Consider the following 26,053-nt stretch of genomic DNA (forward strand, 5'->3'; position numbering starts at 1 on the left):
GACGCGGATCTTTTGCAAACGTCTTTATTAATCTTGTATAAAAATAAGGTCCATGGGGAGTCCTCGGAGCTGGGTCGGGGTATGGGGAGTGGAGGGGCGCGAGGTTACCCTTTACATAAGTTACAGGCCGGGCTCCCACTGAGGCTAAGTATGGCTGTTGGGGGAAGAGGGATGCTGCAAGCAGCATTTGGGGGGAGGGGCCAGAGATGCCTCCCCCTGTGGCAAGATGAGGGGTGACCCTGACCATTCGAGGGGCGTCCAGGGGTGGGGACCTTGGTGGAGGAGGCTGCCCGGCCCAGCCGAGCTGAGTCCCACCTTCCTTGAGTCCCGGATTGCCCCTCTCCGCCACCCCCACCCGCTCCCAGGCCTCGCAGTCCATCTGCAGAAATCATGACTACAGCGAGAGGTCGGAGGTGACCTGCAGCGGGGGTCCGGGTGGGCGCCGACGAGCGCTACGCCGGCCTGTGTCTGCGCGGATGTAGGGCTGGTTCCGTAGATCTGGCGGAGGAGAGGAGAGACCTTTACTTTTCCAGGGGTCTGCCCAGAGTTGGGACACCATGCCAGGGCACAGGCCTCACCCCTCCAGGTTGTGCGCAAGTGGGAGGGAGCCTGTTTGTTTAGCAGACCTCCGTCCAACACACCCCAGCCCCGTGCCTGGCCCGGGGCAGGCAGCACGACTCAGACCCCCCAGGAGCCCGCAGGGCTGTGAGTCAGCCATTGGGATCTGAGGCCGGGCTGGTGGGTACCTGGGGGCTAGAGGGGGATCTCCTCTCCCAGGCTGGCCTCATAGAGGAGCCTGGACGTCCTCTTGCCGGTGCGAGCAGTGAAGGGCACCGTCTTGAGCACTGAGGGTTGGAAGGAAGGAGCCAGGAGAGAAAGGAAAAAGGGAAAAAGACAGAAAAAGTAGCAAAGAGGCAGTGAGGCAGACAGATCCCGACCCCCCCAGGGTTGGGGGGTGGATGGAAGACAGCGTAGGACAGATCGAGGACAGGACAGCCCCTGCCAAGCCCCCACCTGTGATGATATCTTCAATGGCCCCATCACGATCACTCTCATAGATGAGTGGCTCTTTCTGCTGCTTCCGCTTCAGCTCAGAGATGAGGTCCATCTGTTGCCGCCGGACCTTGGGAGGGGACTGGGGGGAGGGCGAGGGTATATAACTCCAGCTCCAGGATCCCCTGCCCTCCTGTGCCACTAAACCCTAGACCACCTGCCTGGTCCCCCACAATAAGAACAGCTGGCAGGAGGAAAAGGAACCCATTCCCCACCACAGGCTACAGAGGCATCCTGGCCTTGGGCAGGGTCAGTCCATAAAAACGAGGGTGTGGAGGAGGACCAGATCTCTGGGATGAAGATACCGAGCATCAGCTTCGCTAGATCCCAGTACCAAGTTCAGCAATAGTTGCCTACCTTGGGTGCTTGGGGCTCCCCTTTCCCCGCGATGTCGGTGCCTGCCTCCTGGGCAGCTGCTTCTTTCTTCCACTGTTCCACTTCCTGCTCGGCTTTCTGAGGAGCCAAGGTGGGTCTGCATGAGGGGAGTCATCCCTTCCCTAGTCCACTTCCAGCAGAAATAGCCCCCACCCCTCCCACTGCCCACGTGGAGAGGCTGCAATGCCCCGCATGGGTCCCAGCCTGCCCATCAAACAAACATACCTTATAGGCTTTGATGAAGCGACTAAAGAGGGAGAAGAACATGGAGGGGGATGTGGTCTTGGGGTTCTCTCCGAAGTACTCCACCACAGACTCGTAGGCTTCCTGTGGGCACAGGCTGTCAGCCCCACCAGCCCAGACCCCTCGGGTCCTGACTACTGCTCTGTACCCACTAAGACACTGGCCACTTCATCTCTCCTCCTCTAGGCAGGTGGCTGCTCCCTCCTGCCCCATCCCCTAAGGCATTCTTGCTGGGTCACAGGGCTCCAGGCCTTGGCTACACAACCCTACCTAGGTGGTCCTTCGCCCCCACCCCAGCCTCCCCGCCTCCCTGGCTGGGGCCAGCCCCAGCCCACCTGAGCTGTCTTGCTGTCTGCCAGCAGTTTATCCATGACTGGTGAGTTGATCCTCAGGAACTCCTTGAGCACCACACAGTCATCCTGCCTCACAAACTCCCGCTGGGTCAACTCCAGGCCTCGCTGCAGGGAGCGGACATCCCCCAGCACGCTGTCCAGGGACACTGAGTGGGACAGTAGAGAAGCAAAGAATCAGAGAGGCAGCATTCCCATCCCATGACATTCTGAGCTCCCCCGGCTCTCTCCCAACCTGTATCCGCCCCCCACCCATACCTGAGCCGGCCTTGTCCAGAAAGTGGAGGTCACTGTGGAAACCTGTGAGCTGTGGGTACTTTTCAGCAATGACCTTCACCAGGTAATGCAGCAGCGTCTGCTTGCGGTCTGTCGACTTCATCTCCAACAGCTGCAATGAGGACCTGCTGTAAGCCACACGCCCCCAGCCATCCCCCATCCCGAAGGTCAGGGGGCCCCCTCCTTCCCCCCCCTCTTTACCGCATCCAGACTCTGGAGCCGGAAGCCATAGGCTGCTCCACGCTTGCTACTGTTCATGTAGTTGCCAAAAGCCAGGACAATCTGCAAGAGGTGGGACAGGTGGGTGGTGGGGAGCTCAGTCGGGTGCCGGGGCTGAGGAAACCCCCTAAAGTATAAATTACACAAGAAGACAAGGTGGCCAGGAACAAGCCCTACACTCAGCAGCCACCACACTCCTGCATGGATGCCTTGGGTCCGTGACGCACGTATACACGTGTTTAACACAAGCGCATAGCTAGCAGCATAGCACACGCAGTTTGGTCATCTGCTGTGCTATGCTTGCTCACTCAGTCATGTCTGACTCTTTTCAACCCCATGGACTATAGCCCCCCAGGCTTCTCTGCCCATGGAATTTTCCCAGGCAAGAACACTGGAGCGGGTTGCCATTTCCTGCTCCAGGGGATCTTCCTGACTCAGGGATCAAACCCACGTCTCTTGCGTTTCCTGCATTGGCAGGCAGATTCTTTACCACCTAGCCACCTATTCCTACTCAAGTCTGTGCTGCCCACACCTCTTCTGAGGCTGTGGGGTCAATGCCCCTCTCAGTCATTTCTATTGGTTCTCAGACAATAGAAGGCTCTGCTAATGAACCCTCAGGCAGGGTGTGAGACGGGCTGTTGGAATGTGGCCCCCAACTCCACCTTAGCATTGTCGTCCTGAGCCTGGACACAACACCACCAAAAACTATGTAAACACCACCACCAACAAAATCAACAAACAAAGCTACTGTGACTGCCACCACCACCAAAAGTGAGAAGTGAGAACCTTACAGTGGGTGCAGCCCAGGGTCACAGGGCAGAGCCTGGATCTCCCTCTCACACAACCCAGAACACACACGCCATCACGGGTGGTCTCTGCCTCCTAGACCCTTGCCCTAGGGTCTCACCTCCAGGATCTGGCGGAGTTTGTCCGAGGACTTGATGGACATTGAGGCTGCAATGATGGCATTCAGTTGCTGGGGGCGGGATGGGGAAGGCATGGTAAGTAGGGGCAGGAGTGAGGGGGAAGCCGGTAGGAGGCTCCAGAACTCTCAGATGCCCTCTTGGAGACCAAGCTGCCAGCTGCCTCCTCCCCCATCCCAGCCCAGGCCACACCACCCTGCCAGCCCGCGCACACCGGCATGAGCATCTGGGCAGTATCTGGGAAGTTGCCCAGGAAGGTGAGCGTGTTCATGCGTTCGGGCAGGCGGGGGATGCGGCTGAAGCGCAGCATGAAGCGGTCCTCCTCTGACAGCTCCTCTATTGGTCGCTGCTCCCGCTCGAAACGGGTGATGAGGCTGCGCTCATACTCTGTGGGCAGGAAGCGGGTCAGCAGCTCCAGGAAGTCCAGGCCAAGGGTCTGCAGGTCATACCTGTGAGGGGAGGGGTCGGCATCACTCCACACCACCAGTTCTTGAGAGCAGGACTACCCCTACCCCATCACTTGATCGAATAAATGAACTCAAATATTTGCTGTTACCAACAGCTTAAGAGAATAAGAGGTAAGAGTCAGAGGAAGATGGAAGCTAGGAAGCCCGGAATCCCAGATACCCAAGCTGTAAGTGCCTGAGCTGAGTGCAAGGAAGCAAGAAAACAAAAGGAACATCTCCACCTGGGCATGGAATCACAGCATGACCTCAGTTTTCTTAACCTGAAAATGGGAACAGTTTCCTCCTCTACCCTCTGACCAGCATTGGTATGAACTTGATGGATTCTGTCCCATAGCTGGGACTCTCTTACTAGGATCTGCCCAACAACCCCGTCCTAGCAGAGGGGCTGGGCTTCCCACAAGCACAGGGCAGAGGTACTCACGTCTCGATTGCCTGGCAGATGCGATCTGCCCCCAGGTTGCCCTTGCGCAGGGTGATGGCCAGGTTCTTGGCCCGGTTGGCCTCGATGAGCGTGGCTTTGCTGGGGGCCTTCTGGGCTGCTTTACTCTTGAGAGCACTAAGGTCTATGCTGGGACCTTGGGACTTAGTCTTGAACTGCTCCTCGAAGTCACTCATGTCCAGCTCCTGGGGATGCAGGGAGAGGAGGTGGCGCTGGGCGGGGCCGGGGTCTGGTGTGATCCTGGCTGAACACTGTGCTCTGTGCTAGAGCCATCTACCCAGCCCTGACCAAACCATCAGCAGAGAAACAAACCAGTCAGTACTCAACCTGAACACAGGCCTTGATGGGGGAAATGAGGGAAGCAGATGAAGCAAGAGCAGCACCCCACCCAGGGGACCTAGACTCCAAGCCGTTTCAGCTGAAGGAAGAGCTCAACTCGCCAGGGTTGAAAAGAGAAAAAGGACATTCCAGGCAGAGGGACAGCATGAGCAACGGCCTGGATGCAACAGAACACATCCCTTTTAGGAAACTGAAAATGAGGCCCTGGGTGTCTGTGGAAAGGTGGTGAGCGAGGGGCCTGAGAGGAGAGAGGGGCCAGGCTTAGGGGAGGTTGAGCCCCTCTACAGGGACGGAGGGAAAGACTCCGGGGGAATAGGGATACACTGCCTACTAGAAGCACTAAACCAGTTTGGTTTAACCCCCATTCCTGGGCCTCCATGCCCTCCTCTGTAAAGTGGGTAGAGGAAGTGACCACCCCCCATGCCCAGCATGACCCAGGCAGTCCTCTCCTCCTTCAGTGCCCACACCGGCAGCAAGGCAGAGCCACACTCACCTGTAGCACCTTCTCATCATTGAGTTCAGTGAAGACAGTGCCTGTGATCTGGTTGGGTTTCAGGGCTACCCAGTTTAAGAGTGGCATTCTGAACTTGGTCTGGATGGGTTTCTTGGTCTTCACTCCTGAGACAGAGGGAGTGGGCACTGGGGCAGTAGGTGGTGGGATGGCTGGAAGGAGCCCCACCCGGGCCCAACGAGGGCAGACAAGGCAAGCTGGAGGCCACAGGAGGCCCACCGACATAAGGTTCTGGAGGGCAGTGAAGCCAGAGGCGCCCCCCCCGGCCATCCTCCCTTCCCTTGCCCCTCTGCCCTGGGCAATCCACTCACCTGGGCCCATCTCTGAACCAGGCCCTGCTTGAGCATCAGAGGGACCTCCCGGAGGCGGCGGGGGCGGCGGAGGAACTTGCCCGTTCCCGCCGGGAGGCGGCGGGGGCGGCGGGGGCGGGGGCGGCTGGTCGCCTGGCAGCGGCGGCGGGGGCGGGGGCTCGGGGCTGCCTGGGAGGGGCGGGGCCAGAGGGGGCGCCAGGGGTGGGGCTTCCTGCTGGGAGGGGAGTCCAAGCTGTGGGGTCAGCGGCGGTGGGGGTGGGGGTGGAGGTGGAGGGGGCGGTGGCGGTGCCGCTCCAGGAGCCGGCTCTGCTACAGGTGGGAGCTCCGAGGCTAGAACCGGCGAAGGGGCGGGAAGAAGGAGGTATCAATTTCCCCTCCCCGCCCTGCGCATGCGCACTGGGCCCATCGCGGCCCATCTGCACCTGAGCCACGCCCGCAACCAAAACCTACCTCTTCCACCTCTCCCGGCCTGAGACGTCCCCAGGCTCCCCCTGTACCCCGCCCCCATTCGTACCCGCCTCCCCCGCCAGCCTGGAGCTCTTGCACACCTGAGCTGGGGGAGCCGGTGGGTGCCCCGGGAGTCGGGGCTTCACTGCCGCTCGGAATCGCCACAGCGACCGGGAGAATCTCGATGGAGACCTCGTCCCCGGGCCCCCTCAGGATACGGATTAACCCCTTCTCCTCCATCTCCTCCACCTTCAGCTCTAGGGCCGATGGCCGCGCCGGGGCAGGGGCAGGCACTTTCTCGGGCTCAGAGGAACGTCTGGAGGTGCCCATAGGGGTCGACTCGCTGAAGCGCTCCTGCGAGCCCCGGGGGAGGGGTTAAGAACCACGGGCAAGCCTGGCACGGAGCCCCCATTCTCTTGCCGGGGTGGAGGGACGTGTCAAGCCTAGAAGCCCCCAGATGGTCTGTTCTTGGGAGCCCGGGCCACCCCTTGTTCCCGCCCAACCCACTTCCCCGCAACCTCACCCGCAGGGTCTCCGACTCCTTTCGGGCCTGGCTTAGCTGCTTCTCCAGCTCCGCGATCTTGGCCATGGACTCGTTCTCCGCGTCCCGAAGCCGCTCTGTGAGCTGTGGCACCAGCAAATGGTGAGCTCCCACCCGCAGCCGGGCATTGGCAAGGCCGCGGAGGGGGTGGCACCAGACGTGCCTGCCTGGAGGGCTGGGGGAGGCTTCCGGATGTGCTTAGCCCTGGGGGAGCCTGGCACTTGAACCCAAGTAGGGGCAGTCCTGAGAGCACTAAAGTTCTCTCAGGAGGGGGAACCACGACACCACTGATGAAGGAGGGAGATGGAGAGGAGACTGGGCTGGCAGGGGGCCCCGGGCACCCATCTCCACCCAAATCAGGCCTGGTGTCTGAGCCCCTGGAGGAGAGGGGACCTGCCTTCCTCAGAGGTCCAGCCCAGGGGAGCATCTCAATGAACATTCATTGAGAGAGACACCCAAAGGATTCAGGTCAAACTCAGGGGGCCCCCCACGCACACCGAGAACGGGTGCCTGATATCAGCGCGGGGGGCTCTGCGGGCCTGCTCTCTGCCGGCTCGGGGGCAGCTCTCACCAAGGCCACCTGCTCCTGCAGCTCCTCCATGTGCTCCAGCACAGCATTCTTGGTCTCAGTGTCCTCCAGCAGCGCGCCCACGTCAAAGATGTTGTCCAGGTAGGCCTGAATCTGCACCTGCAGCTTGTCGCTCTCCGTGAGCCGGAGCCTCTGTCCCCCCGACGGAAGGTGCAGGGTAAGGCCTGGGGTGAGGGATCTTTCCAATACCACCCCCATCACCACCAGAGCCAAGACAAAGGGGCCTGAGACATAGCCCACTTTTGGGTTGGGGTTTTTTTTTTGAGATATAATTTATATACCATAAAATTCACTCTTTTAAAGTGTACAATTCAGTAATTTTTAGTATATTCACAAGGTTGTGCAAACGTTCACCACTACCTAATTCCAGAATATCACCCCCAAAAGAAACCCTGTCCCCATTAGCAACCACTCCCCCATCCTCTCCTCTTCTAGCCCCTGGCAACCACCAATCTTTCTATTTCTACTGGACTTACCTATGACAGACATTTCATTTTAGGGAATCATACAATATATGGCTTTTGTGTCTGGCTTCTTTCACTGAACATAATAGCATAAAGTTTTCAAGGCCCATCCCTATTGTACCATGTATCAGTACTTTGTTCTTTTTTGTGGCTGAATAATATTCCATGGAATGGACATATCACCCTAGCCTGCTTTTCACTTTTTGTTGATTCTGGGTTTCAAAAATCCAGTCCCAAAGGCCCTGCTCATCTTGGGAAGCCTCACAAAGAAATCAGAGGAAAGCTACAGTTTGTCTGCTCAGGCCGAACCAGGAAGTACCAAGCCCCTCTGCCCACCTTCCCCAGAGCAAGGAACTCTCCCATGACCCAGACCCATACAGCAAGAGCCAGTTCCTGCTTTGGCTCAGAATCTCTGTGCTCCCCATTGTGTCAGGGCGTCCCAGAGCCTGTTCTGGAGCTTACAACGGCTCTGTGGTCTGGGTGCCTATTTTGCAGCAGGCACCTCTCTACACATTTATAGTCTTTATTATTTCTGTGGTTCTCCTATTTTATAGATGCTAACCACTGAGGCATAATCTGCAGCAGGCAAGTGGTTAAGTCCCAGGGTTGGGGTTGGGGTGGGGGTTGCAGAGCTAACCTCCAAGTACAGGTCCAGGCCCAGGTGAGTGAACTCATATTGCAGGAAGACACGGAAGTTCATGTTCTCCACTGAATGTACCACAATGTTGATGAATTGCATGCAGGCCACCTGCGGGGGTGGGGGGTGGGGGGGGGGGCAGTGAGCAGGTCTATGATCCTCTTGGTGGGGGGTTCTCAGTAACTTCCACCCCCTAGTTTATCCCCAAGTCCCCCACCCTTGCTCTATTTCTCACCCCACTAACCAGGCTGTGTCCCATACATATTTTCCCCCACATCCCTTTCTCCCAGCCTCCCTCCTGCTGACATCCACCCCTCCTCCACCAACCACTCAGTCCTCATACTTGGCAAGAGCTTAGCCCAGATCCCAGATATCAGGCTCCTAGTTGCTCCTGGCACCCGAGGGTAGCCCAGCCCAGGCCTGAGCTCACCATGAAGTCGATGTTGCTGTCCTCGTTCCGGAAATATTCCATTAGCTTTTCAAAGCGGTGCTGCTCTCCACATACCTGGGTGGGAGGAATGCTGTCACTGAGGTCCCAGTGACGTACCACCTAAGCCGTCTTCCAGCTGCCCACCCCCTTAGGCCTCTATGGGCTCCTCTCAGATTAAATCTAAGTCAGGCCACATCATTCTCCTGCTCAAAACCTCTCGTCCCTCTTGATCTCTCACAGCCCTCCCCAACACTGACTCCATTCTGGCCACTCTGGCATCCTAGTACATTCCTACCTCAGGGCCTTTGCACTTGCTATTCCATTTGCCTGAGGAGCTCTTACTGAAGACAGCCACCACACCAATCCCTCACTCCCCTCCCAGCTTTGCTCACATCTCGTCTTCTCCATGAGGCTTCCCTGACTACCCAGCAACCTCCCAGTTCCCCCTCCCTCTACAGCCTCCCTGGCCTTTTTTCCCCAGAATATTTATCATTCTCTGACACCATGTAATCTGCTTATTTATCGTATCACTGATGATCTGTCTTCCCCTGCCTCCTTTGTTTCTCTTGTTCACTAATGTATCCCAACTGCCCACTCAACTGCCCACTCTGTGCCTGACACATAGCGGGCCCTCGATAAATATCCATTCAAGGAATGCATGACCGTATGCTGCCTTATGCATCACACTCTCATGCAGTTACTTCTGGTTAACTAGCCTGTTAACCAGAGTCAGTGACTCTGAGATGTATGGATCAAGGCCAGTTTGGATCTGGCAACTGAAGGTCAGAGGTTCAGCAAGTCCCCGTAGTTGTCCCTGTCACCCCAGACAGTGCCCCCGTGTGACCCTGTACCTTCCCTTTAGATGAGGAAACCACCCCCCCAAATGCCTACCCAGCATCTCTAGCTGCCCCCAGCAGAGGCACACCTACCAGCAATAGGGCTCCAAGCAAGTACATGTTAGGTGGGGGCTCCATTACCTCCTTGAAGTTGTCAAAGGCAGAAAGGATGATATCGTGTCCTCCCCGCACCAGACAAACAGCCGCCAGCAGCTCCAACACCAGGGCCTTGGTTCTGGGGAGAGAAGAGGCAGGTGGTCCCTGGAGAACAGGCAGGCCCCATGGCAAAGGTGGACTTGGGCCTGGCTAGAGAGGAGGACAGGGAAGCTGATGGGCAGTGGTCCTGAGAACTGGGGGACTGAGTAGGCAAGGGGTTAAATAGGAGGAGAATCTAGACACGGAGAAAGATTAGGGCCGGACCTCACCTGGGGTTCTTGTTGTTGAGACTCAGAGCAATCTCATTGACACAGGCTGGGTGGTTCATGACGAGGCTGAAGCCGGACTAGGAAGAAAGGAGAGGTCAGCTCCTCTGGGCAGACCCCAGGACTGCACCCTCCGGTCCCGTACCTCCAGCATGGTGAGCGCCATGCCATTCGGGTATCTAAGTGCCTTAGGAAGTTGGGTTTTTTTTTGGCCAGGTGGTTTGTAGGATCTTGGTTTCCTGACCAGGGATGGAACCTGGGGCCCCAGAACTAAGAGCACGGATTCCTAACCACTGGACCATCAGGGAATTCCCAGGAAGTTCTTTATATCCAACCACAACCTCTTCAGTGGCAGCCAAAGCCTGCCCCTTTTTAAAAATACCTTTGTCTGTTCAAAAACCAGTGTTAAGACTCAGCATCTTGGACACAATGAGTCCTGAGAGGCCCGCTGAGTGAAGAAGGACTGGGTTCACCAATCACCCCTCCAAACAAAATAACCCAGAGGCTGCTCTCCTGTGGATGTCTGGCCTTTCTTGATGGGGGTGCCTATGGCCCCATGTAAGGTATGTCCACACCCCTAGCCATGTCCAGGGTATTCTAGGTGACCTGGCTAGGAGGGGACAGAAATCTGTGCTTCTCCTCTTAAGACTCAAGCTAACAGCCCGTCCCCAGGATTCCACCAGGGACAGGGTGGGGGACAGTTGGTCCCAGAACCCCAGCAGTTTAGGCAGTCCCCAGGGAGGAGAGTCAGTGCCCAGGCCCCAGGCCCGCTGGCCAACCTGGTAGTTCATGATGGCACGCAGACACATGATGCAGACGTGGACGTCGTCCTTCTGGCTGACGATGCGGGAATTCCTCAGGGCCTTCTTGCTGTGGGCCGGGGTCAACCTGGATGGGTGGGGAGGAGGCAGCAAGGATCAGAATCCCAAACCCTTCCTGTTCCCCCCACCACTCAGATGGCTTCCTGCCCACCCAACCAAAGAGGCCGGCTGAAGGCAGGAAGTCCTCCTCAGTCCTTAGGTCTGGCGCTTGGTATTTTGTGGGGATTTTAAGGGGGGTGTCAGGGAAGTAGACCCCTAACAGTGACCTGGTGGCATTAAAAAGAGTTGCTGTATCATGGGGACTTAATATATGGAGAGCCTATAGAAGGCAGAGACCTCCAAAGCTTGTAAACTGCAATGAAAATGATCTCCACAAGGTGGCGCTCATGGCCACATGGGTTTATCTTCCATCTTGCGAATTCAGACTGCCTTGGGTCAAATTGCAGCTCAGGGTTTGCAAGGTAAATTACTTAACCTCCTTGGGCCTGTTTCCTCTTTTGTAAAATAATAATGGTAATAACAGCACCTTCCTGATAAAGTTGTTGGGACTATGAAATGAGTTTAGAACAGAGCCTGGCACAAAGTAAGTGCTATATGAGTGTGCTCACTGATTCTTTGATAAAAGATAGGTGATTTTTTTTCCCCCTTGTCAGAACCACCAAACTTCCACATCAGGTCCTCAAGACAGTTCTATCCCATCTCCAACATCAGTGGGAGACACCACTCCTCCCTCTGCCTGCCGCATTCCCATCATTGCTCAAATGCCTCTGAGTCTTTGCTCATGCTATTCCTTCTGCCTGGAATGCCCTTCCCCATGCCCACCACTGCCTGTAAAGCCTGCAAGACACAGTTCCAGTGTCATCGCTTCTGGGATGCCTTCCTCATGGCCCAGGCAGTGGCCACTTCCCTACTTGGAGCTCACAGTCATACCTCCATGACAGCCGGTCACACACTGTCCCCTCCTAGATGGAAGACTCCCAAGGGCAGTGTCATCTGTCACCTGAGCACCTACCAGCATGCCTGGCACATAGTAAATGCTAAAAAATGTTTGTTGAATGAATGAATGAACAAAGAAATGGGGGAGGGCTTCCCTAGAGGCTCAGTGGTAAAGAATCTGCCTGCCAATGCAAGAGACAAAGGAGACTCGAGTTCGATCTCTGGTCTGGGAAGATCCCACGTGCTGTGGAGCAACTAAGCCAGAGTGCCACAACTACTGAACCTGTGCTCTAGAGCCCACGAGTCACAACTACTGAGCCCAAGCACCCCAGAGTCCGTGCTCTGCAACAAGAGAAGCCCACACTGCAGTGAAGAACAGCCCCTGCTCTCATCAACTAGAGAAGAGCCCACGCAGCAACAAAGACCCAGCACAGCCAAAATAAATAAATAAAAACTATTAAAAAATGGGGAGCAGGGGTGGACTTCCTTGCTGGTCCAGTGGTTGAGACTCTGTGTTCCTAATGCAAGGGACCCGGGTTCAACTCCTGGTCGGGGAACTAGATCCCACATGCTATAACTAAGACCTGCCACAGTCAAATAAATAAAAATTTTAAAAAGAAGAAGAAAGAAAGAAATATATTGTGAGAGTTTGGGTTTTAAGATGAAGTTGGTTTCCTGTCCCAGAGACGGAAGGGAGGCACCCAGGGTCCACACGAGGGTTCAGGGCCATCTCCCCTCTCCTGCCCTCCCAGCTGGATGTCTTAAGTTAGGGTAGGCCGACATATCCGAAGCAGCTGAATCCAGGGGTGTCACCTGAATTGAACACCTCACCCAATCCCACCACCACCCTGGGAGCTGACCAGGCATGCACCAGCCCCTAGGCAGCTACGTACCGGGGAGAAGGGGGGCACCTGGAGGCCGCGTGGGAGAAAACAGGGGGTTAGATGAGTACAAGAGGGGTCCCCCTGACCCAGAAACTCCCTCCTTATCCCAGACCCCCCTCAAATTCCAGCCTCTAAGTGCTCACCCCAAAGGCTTCTTAACACACCCATCTCCTGAGCCCTGTGTGAGGCCCTTACACTGATCCCCGATGCCAGGCAGCCCTCCCACCACCCACAGGGCCCAGGTGGAGCAGGCTGAGTACAGCGGTCAGGGGTGAAATCTCCATTCACCCCGCCCCTGCCACCCCAACCGAGGGGGCCCCACATACTTGATGGTCAGGTGGCGACTCTTGGTTGGGGGCGGCAAGGATGAGGGCGGGCCCTTGCTCAGATCTTCCACTGACTGCTCCAGCGGCTTGCTCTTCTCGGAGCCCGGGGCCCCGTTGTCTGTGGCATCCATATTGTACCTGCGGGGGTTAGACTGTGGATGGAGGCCAGCCCAGCAGGGCCCTTAAGAGAGGGGTGCGGGGCACCGGGGGAGACTGCAGGAGAGGCTCGGGGCAGGAGGAGCAACAGCGTGTGTTCTTGATGCAGGACTGGCCCTAGTAGGTCCCAGCTGGCCAGCACAGGCCCCATCCCTCCCCGTCCACAGCGGGCCTTCAGGAAGGGGCCTCGCTCGGGGTCCACTGCAGGGCTGCAGATTGGGCCCAGGGTGCGCCGTCTGGAAGTGGCCAAGGAGTGGGCGAGCGGCAGGAAGGTGTGGACTCTGAGGGGTGGCCTGAGGGCAGGGCCAGCTTACGCCACGGAGCACTGTGCGAAGGCCAGGTACTCAAGCAGCACGTCCAGGCCACGGTTCTCCTCGTTCAGGAACTCCTGCACCCATCTGCAAGACACAGGGCTCCCTGAGCATCGGCCAGGAGGGGGTGCCGACCCGAGTGGGCACAGCAAGGGGCCCCAGGGCCCTCCCCCCAGAAGACAGCAACCAGCCCCCGCCTCAGAAGACCTGGTGATGCCATGGGAGGATGCTAGGACTTGGGCAGGACCCACAGCCCAACCACAGCTCAAGGGACCAGTGAAAGTTGGGCAGGAAAGGAGGCAGGGAAGCTATTCTGGACCCCCATCCTGGAGGAGGGCCCACAGGCACAGCCTGGAGTGGGCATGGGGAGGATAGTAAGGGGCCCCCAGGGGCTCCCTGCTGGCAGAGCTCTCTCCCTCCCCCATCCTCCCCACGGAAATCCAAGCCCTCACTCACCCAATGTGGTTGGTCCTCAGAGAGATCTCCAATTCCCGGAGCACCTGCGTGGACTCCTGAACTCGCCTCTTAAACTAGGAGCCAAAAACAGGGGGAGTCTGGTGGCTGGGGCCCGGGGCCTCAGCCAACAGGGCCTGCCCGCCCCCCACAACTGACCTTTCACGCTCAGCCGCCCCCACCACCTCCACACAACTGCCTGGCAGAATAAGCATTATCAGGCCACACGTACTCCCCCTACACAAACACACAGGGTGTACGCCACACGGCCATGTGCAGACACAGAAGAGGCACACCAATGCCTCCTTACATGCACACACACATACATGAGGACAAAGGATATGCACACATTCAAACATGAACACCCTGGGTACCCACACACATGTGCACATCCATAGACAAGTATGGGGGTACACAGACATAAGATACAAATCCACATACAGACACACGGGGTACACACACACACACACACACACACACCTGTTTAAGGACTCGATACACATACATCCATATGTGGACACAGAAGGGCACACATAATACACACACACATCCATGCCTGCGCACATAGTGTGCCCACGTGTATGTATACACTACACAAATACATACAAGTGTACACATCAGAGCACAAACGGGAGCTGCAGAGGAACCCATAAAAGTGCACACCCAGGGCACTTGCAGTCCCCTGTATATACACCCTCATCCGTGTGCCCACACAGGCCTGCAGAAGAGTTCACACGCACAGTTCCTCCAGCTGCCCCAGTGCTTGCAAAATGTGGGGGAAGGGACAGAGAGGAAGAGGGGGACAAATACCCCGAGGTTGGGCATCCAGTCTGCTGCTACTTTTCGGCTGGCCCCACCGGTTTCCAGGTAGCTCTTCAGCTTCTGGATATAGGCTGCTGGGGGGTTCTTGACTTGAAACCGTTCCTGCAGAGATGGAGTGGGGTGTACTGGGTACCAGCCAGGGCCACCCCAGGGCAAATGGCCAGCCCTTGTCCCAAAGCCTCTTTCTCAGCTCGGATCTGAGGTCCCAGGCTGTCTTAAAACCCCCCACCTCGAACACCAAAGGCACAAACCCAAACAATCCACCAGGCCACTTTAAGAGATCCCTGGTCCCGGACCAGGCCATCCCTTTCCTTCATGGTCACAGCCTGGGTGCAGTGTGGAGGGGTCAGTCCTACCATACACCCTACCCTGGCGGGGGAGACTCGGGTAGGCCAGTAGGTGGCACCCTCGCAGCCTGCTGCCCTCCCTGGGCCTCGCCCCGGCCCAGAGCTGGGAATGCAAGGCAGAAGAACAATCCGGAGGGGCCTGAGGAGGGACCAGCACCTGGCAGGCTGAGGTTCCCTCCCCTAGGGCTCCATCCCAGCCGTCCTGTAGGGACCTGTGTGTGTGAGCATCCAGTGCTCAACACAGCGGCCCCACCCAGGGCTCTAGGAGCCACTCCGACAAGAGGTGGAGGCCACACCAGAGTCCCCTGCCCAAAGGAGCTCCCTCCCTTCCCAACCCAGACCCCTCAGATATGCCTGCCACCACCCTCAACCCCTCACTTCTCCCAGGCCTCTATGTGCCCAACCTGAGATGCTGAGGAACAAAGACCCCTACCCCAGCCCCGAAACCTCCAGAGGCAGCTCCCCGCCCTCACCTCCCAGACTCCTGCCCTGCCAGCTCCTCCCATCCCAGTCCATTAGCTGGAGCCGAAGGCCCAGCCCTGGCTCCCAGGGGAGGCTCCCTGCTCCCCAAATCCCCACCCCCCAGCCTCCCTCCCTTGCTGAATCAGGGCAGCAGCCAGGCCCCACCCCTCCCCGGCTGTACAGGAGGGGTCCTCGCTGCTACCATGGACAGCGGCCCCACAGCCAGAGGGCCCGGGCAGCCAGCGTGAGCCAAGAAGGCAGCAAACCCAGACACCTGACTGAGCCCCGGGAGCCAGAGGCTCTGGTCCCTGCTCTGCCATCTGGGAGCTGGCTGACTTGGGAAGCGGCTTGATTGACTGCAGGTCCTCTGGACCCAAGGTCAAAGGAGGACAGGGATTCCTGACCCTCCTCCCCACCCCTCAAGGGGTGGAACAAAGATGTCCAACCCAGGGACTGCACCTGCTCTTCCCCAGCCCAGAGGCTGCTCCAGGGAGCTCAGCAGGAAGGATGGGGACGTGGGCCCAGCCGCACTGGCCGCTGCCCTGGGCCAGCCCCTGCCCCAGCTCTTCAGAGGGCAGATCCAGCCTGGTTCATGTCTCATCAGGTCCAGCTCATCAGGCCCATGTCTCATCAGGCCCATGCCCAAGAGAACGGGATTCCAGAGTCCAGCATACGCCCTCAGCACCCTCCCAGACACCATGCTGGCCCCTGGGCAGGGTCGTGACCCCGCAGCAGCATGGCAGTGTCCCCTCCCCTACCCGTCCCAGCCTGGAGGGCAGGGCACCGGATGACAGGCAGGGCCTGTGCCCACCTGGTCACATATGAGCTCCCACTTCTTCTCGTTGTCATACTGGCTCAGCAGCTGGACCTTGTCCGGGGGCAAGTTCATGCAGTTCTGGGGAGGAAGACAACCAGGTGAAGAGGCTGAATCTGGAGATCCAACATTCAGGGGAGGGGAGCCTGGGTGTCTTCAGGGGACCCCCTAGAGACCAGTCCCTATCCCCATCTCACCCCTGGAGATAAGCAGCATTAGCCAAGGAGAACACCAAGGCCCAGACGTGGAACACCTCTCCGAAGGCCCAACAACTGGAAAGTGACACTGGGATTTGAACCTGAGCCTGCCTGACTCCGAGGCCTGAGTTCTGTCTGTCACCCCTGCAATGGAGGCAAGAGCATGGGTTCTCAGCCTGACTTCCGGGGATCTCAGGCCCCTCTGGGCTCGTTTCCCCATGTGTGATAAGCACGTATCATCTCTTCTCCCATTTGGGTGGGAAGCTAACAGGGACCCATCTTCATTCAAGCCCAAGTGTGGCCAGGCGTGCGCCATGCTCTGTTCCCATGTGCCAACAGACACCACATGTGTTTAGTCCCAGCTCAGGGCGCCTGTGTCTCATGAGCACCACAAAGCCACTTGCAAGGACAGCCGCCAACAGCCCCCAGCCCTTCCCAGCACCCTCCGCCTCATCATTTTGGGACAGAAGGAGTTGGGGACAGGCCGAGGGGGATGAAGTCAGACAGGCAGGGAGTTCCCAGCAGGTGATCACCGCTGCAGGGCCCAGGGAGATTCCAGGGGAAGGCCACTCCGTCACAGGAACCGGGGAGAGCAGGCAGCGCGCTGGGTCTGTGGCTCTGGTGGCCCAGGCTGGGACTCCCCTCCAGAACTAAGAAAGGTCAGCGCTGCTCTGCCTGGGCCCTCCTCCCCCAGCCACAGATGACAAGGCTGCAAGGCGGCTGCCAAGCCTCTCCCCACAGGACACGCTTAGGGTCCCACCTAGGGCTATGGAATCACCAGGAACCACCAGCACCAGGGTCTTCCTGGGCAGCCCACCCCCCAGACTGCGAGTGTCTCCCTAATAGAACCAGGAGATAATGCCAGTTCACCTCATTTCAGTAAAACCCAGGTTTATTGAGGGTCTACTAGGTGTCAGGTCCCAAAAAACAGTTCTGGCCCTCAAGGAGCTCAGAGTCTTAAGTGGTGGTGTGGGAACCTTGGGGAGACCCAGCCCAGGATGGAGGAGCCCACCCCCACCCCCCCACCATCCACACTGATGGCTCAGACTACACATCCTCGGTCACATGGCCCTGAGCAGACGCCACAGCTGGAGCAGAGACGGGGCCACACCCACACCCGAGGCTTCTCAGCCAGCTTCCTCTCTGGGGTGCTACGTCTAATTCTGGGGCTCTGGCCAGATCGCACCCCCAAAATCACAGCTTTCGGTCAGCCCCAGACAACAGGAAGCTGGGTGCCCTTAGCCCCTGGTTGCCCAAGCTTTCCGGTCAGGGCCCCACTTGAGAGGTGAAACAGCCTGTCCACCCGGCCCCCTCCCCGAGCGGGAGTCTGGGGATGGGGCTACGTCATCCCTCTCCCCCGTTGCGAAAGTGAGCCTGGATTGAGGAAACCGCCCCCAGTCTCATCTGCCACCCTCCCCCAACCTGGCACCAAGGGCCTGGACCGCTCCTGCCCTCTGGAAGGGACTGCCCAGGAAAGGGGCCCTGGAGCCCAGACCAGGGTCCTACTGGCCAGAAGTCCTCCCTGGGCCCATCCTCTGTCTCTGTCTCTGTCTCTCTCCCTGGACCCTCCTGATCCATCCCTCCACCCTACAGAGACCTAGGGTGGGGCAGAGCTGAGGTGGAGGGGGTGGGGGAGCCAATGGACAGGGAGGAGGAAGCAGAGAGAAGGCAGGCAACGTCAGGGAACCTGGACTGGTGGCCAGCACAGAGGAAGGAGTTGGGGGTGGGGGAAGGGCGCAGAGGAGTGGGGGAGGGCTCAGAAGCTTAGCCTTAGAGGGGTCGCTGCTTCCTGATAGGGGTCTTGGGGGTCCTCACCCATCCTGGGAACTTGTTGGCTCCTAGAGTGGCCCCAGCAGCACTTCTAGAGACAGCAACTAATCCTCATAATGACTCCAACAACTGTGATGCCAGCTTTGCCTGAGGGCTGACCAGTCCTGCTCACAGAGGGCCGCCTCCCCCCATCCCCACCATTACTGGTCTCACTGTCACCTGTCCACTACAGGTTCAAGCACAGGTTGATGACCTGCCCAAGGTTAGGAAGCCAGGACGAGGGGAGCCAGGCTGCCTTTGAGCCCCAAGCTCACTGGGAACCAGCGCCCAGGTCCACTCCCCCACTTCCACCCCATGGCTATTACTGGGGAGGGGGAGGCCTCTGCTGGGCTGGCACACCCGTCCAGTGGTGGTGGAAGGGAAGGTATCCCTTTGCCCCTTCCCCACCTGGGCCTCCTCAGGCCCCCAGGCCTGCATTCCAGCCTGCCAGACGGGCTAAATTTAGGCTCGGAAATCAGAAATAGCTCTGACAGCGCTGAGCGCTAATTAGCAGCTGTTCCTTGGAGGTGCCCACCAAAAGAGACGGGTCCCCTGGGGAGCAGGAGAGGGGAACAGGTGATGCCACTCGCTCTGAGTGGGGTGAGGCCACCCTGGAAACATCGACAGACCACCAGACTTGGGGTCCTTAGTGAGGAGGCAGCAGGCAGCACCCGGGGGTTGGGGGCTGAGAGACAAGCAGGAGGTTGGCTGAGGGTGCTCAAATGAGGTAGGAAAGGATTGTGAAGTCCAGGTGTCTCTATGTGGGGGCAGACACCCACCTCCTGCGAGGGGAGGGGAGGGAGGCAGCTGTGTCGTCGAGGACCTGACCTGGATTCAGGGGACCCACCTAGCCTGACTACTTCTCTGCCTCCTTCAGCCTCACTTTCCTTTTCCATAAAATGGGCACATTTCCCTCCTGCCTCAGACTCAGGGCTCCCAGGACCACCCGGTGAGGTGCCGTGTTTTGATGTAACAATACTCTTCAGGGGCAAACCACGATGAAGAGACACGTCGCAGGTTGAGGGGTCGTGGGAGTCCACTGAAGCCCCCAAGGCGAGGGATGTGTGGCGGACAGAAGTTTGTGAAAAGAGCCGGATAAAGCGGACCTGTCTCCAAAGCTCGGCCAAAACACCGAACTGAGTCTTCAGCCCCCTCCCCCGCTGCTGTGAGACTCATCTCTCAGGGCGTGACCATGACCCTGACTGAGAGAAGCTTCTATTAGAATGTATGGGGGATCACTCAGCCTCCTTCCTGCCCCCCTCTCTGGGTGTCAGGGGGCCTCCAGCCCTGCACACTCAAGACCAGCCTCTTGGACGCCATCCCCAACTCCGCCTCCCTGACATCTTGGCAGGTGTCCCTGGAAACTGAAGGGGCTCCAGCTACATCTGGACACAGCCACACCCTCCGGTTTCACTTTCAGTTTGAGCTGAGACTTCATCCCGACACACCTGCCCACCCTTTCCCTAGGACGCCTAGCCCTTCAAGCCCCAGGATGCCCTTGAGCTTGGGCACCAGCCCAAATTCGCAGACCAGCCCCACAGGGATTCCACAGCCTGATGGATCCAGAAGCAAGCCCCCACTTCCCCATCCATCTCTCCCGCCCACCTCTATGTAGCCTCAACCTTGGTCTCAGAGCTCTCATTGCAGCTCCAGAAACAATCGATTTTATCCACTTTTCAAAATTCTGGTACATAGATTTTCTAGGGCTCTTATAAGCAATCCAAGGCATAGAGCAGGGTGTGGGGTAACCTGGCCCTAGGATCGGGTGCTGAGAACCCCACAAAGCTAACAGCTTCTCCCATCAGGGTTGAAGGGTCCCCATGGCAGGACCAAAGGCAAGCGGGGTGCCGCCCTTACCATCCAGGCTGGTAGGAGACTAAGAACGGTGATAACAACAATGGCTAGTATTCCCTAAAGTTATCATACTCAGATTAAAAATGATAATAATGAATATTCCTTCCAAACATTCACCCTATGCCATGTGACTTACATCTCAACACAAGCCTACAAAGTATCGGGTGGGACAAAAAGTTCATCCAGGTTTTCCATAACAACTTACAGGAACGCTCAAACAAACTTTTTGGCCAACCCAACAGATACTATCCTAATCCCCATTTCACAAATGGGAAACTGAGGCCTGGAGCCATTAGGCCGCTTGCCCAAGGTGACCTCGAAGCCAGCTGGTTAAGAAGCCTCAGCTTCCTCGAAGAAGGAGCGCTCAGAGCAATGAAAAACATGGGTCCCGGGCCCCCAAGGGTCTTCCTCAGACAGCCTGACCCCAGGGGCCTGTCTGAGGAACCAAGAACAGCCAGCCCCGTTTCCTGCCACCCAGCACCCTACGTTTCCTGTTGTTGCCCATACGGAGCTCTTACTCACTGGGGAACCCCCCCCCCCCAGCACACCCTCTCTCAGAGGGAAGTGCAGGCCTCCCCACCCCCAATCCATGTGCACACAGCTACCGTTAGCACCGCCGCGGCCCCACCCTCCAGGAGAGGTGGGCCCTCCCTCTCGTGGTTTCCGGCCACCAGCAGCTTTCGTCAAGGCCCCACTGTGGCTGACCTGGCAGCCTGCGATGGCAGGCAGGGCAGCCTGGCCTACGGCGGTCAAAGACTAAAGATGGCACCTGTGGTTGGTCTTGAAGCTGGAGGTGGGGGAGGGAGGAGGCAGGGTCTGGGCTCCTTCCTCCTCGAGGGGCCCCTGAGATGAAGAGGAGCAAATGGGTCCCAACATCCTTCCGTCCTCACGGCGGACAGTGTTTACTGAGTACTTGCTCTGTGTCAGGCATCGTGTTAAGCATCTATTTAATCCCCTCGATTCTATTTAATCCCTTCGAGGATCCTAGCAAGTACACACACGCTTTTGATTTTTTGGTCGCACTGCGTGGAATGCGGGATCTTAGTTCTCCAACCAGGGACTGACCCCGCACCCACTGCAGTGGAAGCGCAGAGTCTTAACCACGGAACCACCAGGGGAGTCCTTGACATATAACCATTTTTCTTATCTTTTTTACACATGAGGAAAACTGAAGCTCAGAGCATGTGGGTAACCTGCTCAAGGTCACAGAGGTAGTAAGTGGCCAGGACGAAGCGCAAATCCTCAACTTCATGACCCCAAAGCCCAGTGAAGCTCCTCCGCCTTTCCCATGAGTAACCCCTGCCCTTCTTAGAGGCTGGGAAGCCTAAGCCACCTCCCAGGGCTCCGTGTTCCCAGGAAAAATGCAGAGGTGGCCCGAGAGCAGCCCCACCTGTTCCTGCCCATTTCCCCCTTCCAGCTCTTTGCCAACTGGTCCCAGATGTCACTGTGAATCATGCCGACCACATCCCTGGGTCTCCAGGGGCAGCATGTGCCAGGCCTGCTTGCTAGGAATGGCATCCCACGGCCTCTGCCCAGCCCAGCCCAGCCTCTGACCACAGAGCCACAGCCCCATCGGGATCCTCCATGTGAGACCCCAGAGACAGGAGACACAGGGTCGGAGTGACCTCACAGCTCCATGCGCCAAACTTCGTCTGGCCCACCCCAGAGGAGGGACCGATCGAAAAGGCAGTGCCTTGGTTGCAGTCGACAGAATAACATACCCACGTTTGCCCTTCACCTCCAGTCCCAGTCCCCACAGGGAAGAAGTCCAGCTAAAAGCAGGACTCCCAGCAGCCACACCCTGCTTCGGACTGTCCTGACCTCCCCACACAGCCTGGCCAGGTGTACACCACCTTGGGCACATGCTAAGGGCATCCCAGGGTGCCAGGCTCATCTGGTGAATTCCTCTCCTCTCAGATGCCAGCATCACTTGGCCTCCAGCACATCACAGCGCCTTCCCTTGATCCCTTTGCCCCAGGGCTACAGTCTCCTCCCTGCCCAGAAAGATTCAGGGGTATCCTAGGCCAGACTGTAAACCTGGCACTTCCGGCAGGCCTTGGAAAGAGTGCCCTGCCGTCCCAAACCCTGACCCCTGCAGGGGAAGGCCCGAAGGGTCTGGAAGACACCCAGCGCTCAGCAGGGCGTAGGAGAGGCAGGAGCACAGAGCTTGGCGGGCTGGCTTCCCACCATCGCAGCAGGCCCGTGTCTCTGGGCAGCCGTCGCTCCTCCGCTGTTGCTAAGGCAGCAGGCGGAAACCCTGGCACAACCTGCTCTTTCTCCCCACTCCCATTTTAAGCCGGGGCACCCCTCTCTCTCACAGCCTCCCCGGAAAAAGAACCCCCGCCACCCATTCTTGCCTGGGAAGGAGGCTGCCCCTGGGGAAAGGGAAAGAGAAAACAAGCACCCTTAACTCCTGTCTAGCAGTGGGTCTGGTCGGGGCACCCCTGACCCACAAGAGGGCTCCCACTGCCAGAAGCCAAGCAGTGGCTTTGTATGGGATCCTACTCCCCACCCAGCTTCAGTGAAAGGAAGAGGTTCCCTGGGGACATGTGACTAGATCCCAAGGGAAGGGCTGTCTGTGCTTCCCCCATCCAGACTGGAGGATCCCTGGATGTGTGAGGCCCACCCCCTCAGCAGTCTGAGGTTCTCCTCTTAGATATTCACTGAGGACAGGACTCGGCTCTGGCCAAGGAGGCAGCGTTCAGATGGAGGGTGTGCAGAGCTCAGTCGCTCAGTCGTGTCTGACTCTTTGCAACCCCATGGACTGTAGCCCACCAGGCTCCTTGTTCCATAGAATCTTCCAGGCAAGAATACTGGACTGGGTTGCCATTTCCTACTCCAGTGGACACCTTCCCGACCAAGGGGTCGAACCCATGTCTCCTGCATTGGCAGGCGGATTTTTCACTACGGCACCATGGAGGCACCTCCTGTAATCCTTGTTACTAGCTGTGTGTGTGTGTGTGTGTGTGTGTGTGTGTGTTAGTGGCTCAGTCGTGCCTGACTCTTTGCGACCCCATGGACTGTACCCTGCCAGGCTCCTCTGTCCAAGGGATTCTCCAGGCAAGAATACTGAAGTGGGTAGCCATTCCCTTCTCCAGGATCTCCAGGGATCTTCCCAACTCAGGGATCAAACCTAAGTTTCTCCCATTGCAGGCAGATTCTTTACCCTCTGGGCCACACTAGGTTTAGCCAAATCCACAGCCCCAGCCAGCCTCAGGCAGGAGCCAAGGACTGTCACCCCAGGACACGGTGAGGAGTTAGAGAAGCCAGGTTCTTAGCCAAGTGACCTCGGGTTGGGTGTGTTCTGCTCATGCAAGACATGGGACAGGCTGATCCCTCCCAGGAAGAAGGGGGAAGTGTAAACACACTAAGGTTCCTGGGGGTTGGGAGGGGTGAGACCCAGTGGGTGCTGCTGCCCTAGATTTCCACCCCGCCACTACCTCTGTCTCCACCAAGACACCCTCAGACCCTTCTCTGGGCCTCCACCCTCCACGCCCTGCTTCTCAGGCACCCCAGTGGCATTCAGTGTCAGACTCAGCCAATCAGAGCAAAGGCCAAAAAAAAAAAAAAATGCAAGCAGGGCAATCAAGTCCTACACAGGCATTACCCTTGACTTTTGGATTTTCCAGGGGTCTGAATTATTCACACAGCTCCTCCCCATCTCTTCTTGGTAACAGAGAACACACGGACTGGGGCCTGGGCCTCACCCCGAATGCCCAACCCCCCATCCATAGACACTTAAGGGCAGAGACAGAATGGTGTCCCCCCATTCAGGCTGGCTGGGGTCCAGGGATCCATCACTAACTCAGGCTCCCCCGATGGCCCCTTCTCCCCCTTCCAACTCTGCTCCGCTCCGCTCAGCTTTGTGCAGCCATGGGTTTGGGGAAAGGGAAGCAGGTGGAGAGGTAGGGTACTAGGGGCCTAGCCTTGTGAGGTATCCTCCCTCTCCCCGCCTCCCTCTCTCCAAATCAAGCAAAGTGGATAGATCAGAGCCCACCCCCACCCCACAGCTCCTCCAATCCCTCCTAGGCTTTCTCCTGGGAGGGGGCAGCAGCCAAGATTTCCAGGAACCGTTAGGAGGGGCCATGCAGAGGATCTGGCAAGTAGGGCCTCACGGCAGGCCAGGGGAGGGGAAGTGATGTCAAGGCGGTGGAAGGGACGGCCACCGGCCTGCATGGCTCTGCTGCCTGCAGCTCCCTCGGGCCCCCACCCTCAGACCTGCAGTGCCAGCCTGCTCAGACTTGGAAGTGCCTCTGGGGAAATGTACGGCCTTATTTGCCTGTCACCCACGGTCTGGAGAGGGAGCTGACAGCAGACAGGCCACCAGGCAATTAGTTAGAGAAGGGAGCCTGGGACAGGGCTGAGGTAGGCAGAGGGAAGTGAGAATGAGGGGCCTTTCGCCCTCCTTCTTCCACCGGGTCTTAGGGCATCCTGACTTAGCTCTGGAGCCCCCACCCACCAACTGCCTCCAGGTTCGATCTGAGCTGGTGGTTCCCTCCCCGGTGGCCTAGTCCCCAAGCGCCCCCAGTTCCATGGAGCAGGTGACAGTGTGGGAGGGGGGCTTTCAGACTTTTGCCCCACCCCAAGCCAGAGCTACCAACCCATCCTGACCCCGCCCTTCCTAACCTGAATCCCTCCAGTGGGTGCGAGGGGAGGCCCAAGAGAAGGACCCACAGACAAGCACTCCCTGACAGAGGGAGGAAGAAACACAGCCAGCACCTCTGCCTGACCTGACAACCCAGCTCCCAGCAGCTCAGACACCAGCAGATCAGGACCCCAAACACAAGCAGATGCTCCAGACTTGCACCCGGCAGCCTGGTCTGCGTGCAGAGGGAAAGGGGGTGCCCCCGGGACCCCACAGCACCGTCGAGCTCACAACTTCCTCACAGGACATTTTTGTTTAGACCTTTAGACCCAGAAGCTCTGGGGGAGGGGGTGTCTTGGGGAGGGAGGCTGGGGGATCGCAGAAGAAAGTTTTGGGGGGAGAGTGCTAAGTCACTCTGAAAGAAACCACTGTCACTCCCACCCCCCCTGGAGGGGCCGCCGGGGATCTCCAAGCGGTACCTGAGCCCCCGGGGGCGGGGACGCCTGGCGAGCCCCTGTTACCCTACGCCCGAGCCGCGCGCACGGCGGGTCATACTCACCAGGACCCGGTTAAACCTCTCCTCCAGCTCTCCGGCCGCGGGCATGGGCTGCTTGGGCGCCGCGGGCTGCTTGGGGGCCAGCGCAGCGGGGCTCGCGGGCTGCTCCGCGCTGCCGGCCGCGTTGCCCATGGTGGTCCCCACCCAGTCGGCCAGGCGCCTCCAGCCTCGGAAATCCAGCTTTCCCGGGGAGGGCGGACAAGGCTCCTGGCCTGGGGGGGTGGGGGGCGAGAAAGGCAGCGGCTCTCGGCGGTGGCAGGGGTTCGGCGACGCGGACGCTCGGATCAGCGGCGCGCAGGGACCGGGGCGCGGCGTCCCATCGGGGCGGCCCCGTCCGAGGAGCCGGGCGGCGGGCTGCGGGGTGGGGGGAGGAAGTCAGGCTGCAGGCCGCCGGGGCCAGAGGGCTGGGCCGGGGGCAGGAAGCTGCGGCGCGGGCTCCCCCCTCGGCGATCTTCTAACTTCTGCTGTCTCTCCCCGTGAGCGCAAACCGCATTTCGGCGCCGCCGCTACGCACCCAGCCCCAGGGGGGCGGGCTGGAGGGAGGGGGCGGGCGCCGGGCGCCGGCCGGGGGTCCACCGCAGCCATCGCGCTGCAGAGAGGGGGCTACCGACCCGCTTCACCTGCCGCAGAGGGGGCGGCGGGCGCCTCTTCACCTGCCGGAGCGGGAGCGACAGAAGCGAGGCAGAGGCGGCGGCGCGCTCGGCGGCGCCTCCGGGTCCTAGAACCGCAGGCTCCTGCTAGCTCGGAACCGGGGGTACCTGCGGGGTCTGGGTGAAGGGGGTCACAGCCCGGGGGACGAGGGGGGCAATCCTCGGAGTTGAGGACCGCCAGCACCTACGAGGGGGGCT

General features: G+C 58.6%; 1 protein-coding gene and 1 long non-coding RNA gene across 7 annotated transcripts; one reads left to right on the top strand and one right to left on the bottom strand.

The window, feature by feature from the left end:
* Positions 1-10: 10 nt before the first annotated feature.
* On the bottom strand, positions 11-25,862 carry FMNL1 (formin like 1). 5 transcript variants are annotated; one of them, XM_070479623.1, is made up of 28 exons: positions 25,209-25,862; positions 16,202-16,285; positions 14,570-14,683; positions 13,763-13,836; positions 13,310-13,393; positions 12,840-12,977; positions 12,523-12,540; positions 10,652-10,760; positions 9,876-9,952; positions 9,592-9,685; positions 8,615-8,689; positions 8,185-8,295; positions 7,066-7,215; positions 6,477-6,578; positions 6,055-6,307; positions 5,507-5,836; positions 5,178-5,302; positions 4,328-4,530; positions 3,654-3,888; positions 3,424-3,492; positions 2,499-2,579; positions 2,280-2,409; positions 2,007-2,170; positions 1,654-1,755; positions 1,411-1,506; positions 1,015-1,135; positions 747-845; positions 413-498 (listed from the first exon to the last, which is right to left on the bottom strand). In XM_070479623.1, the coding sequence occupies exons 1-27, from the start codon at positions 25,335-25,337 to the stop codon at positions 754-756; spliced, it is 3,360 nt and encodes a 1,119-aa protein (XP_070335724.1). In that variant the 5' UTR covers positions 25,338-25,862; the 3' UTR covers positions 413-498; positions 747-753. The 5 variants fall into 5 exon arrangements, with proteins under 5 accessions (XP_070335723.1, XP_070335726.1, XP_070335725.1 ...); XM_070479622.1 differs by lacking the exon at positions 747-845 and having other exon boundaries at positions 11-498; positions 25,209-25,860; XM_070479625.1 differs by lacking the exons at positions 747-845; positions 25,209-25,862 and adding an exon at positions 16,402-16,501 and having other exon boundaries at positions 11-498.
* LOC139039139 (uncharacterized) lies at positions 6,513-12,094 on the top strand. 2 transcript variants are annotated; one of them, XR_011492357.1, is made up of 3 exons: positions 6,513-6,596; positions 10,276-10,435; positions 11,347-12,094. It is a non-coding gene; the product is annotated as an uncharacterized lncRNA (long non-coding RNA). The 2 variants fall into 2 exon arrangements; XR_011492358.1 differs by lacking the exon at positions 6,513-6,596 and adding an exon at positions 9,898-10,027.
* Positions 25,863-26,053: the final 191 nt, after the last annotated feature.

This window comes from Odocoileus virginianus, chromosome 17 (genome assembly GCF_023699985.2).
Source record: "Odocoileus virginianus isolate 20LAN1187 ecotype Illinois chromosome 17, Ovbor_1.2, whole genome shotgun sequence".
Lineage (NCBI taxonomy): Eukaryota > Metazoa > Chordata > Mammalia > Artiodactyla > Cervidae > Odocoileus > Odocoileus virginianus.

Coding starts and splice junctions, on each gene's coding strand:
- FMNL1 (XM_070479622.1), bottom strand. CDS start 25,337: ATGGGCAACGCGGCCGGCAGCGCGGAGCAGCCCGCGAGCCCCGCTGCG. Junction 8,296..8,614: donor ACAGCAACATCGACTTCATG/GTGAGCTCAGGC, acceptor CCACCCCCGCAG/GTGGCCTGCATGCAATTCAT. Junction 2,410..2,498: donor GGCTCCAGAGTCTGGATGCG/GTAAAGAGGGGG, acceptor TCCTCATTGCAG/CTGTTGGAGATGAAGTCGAC.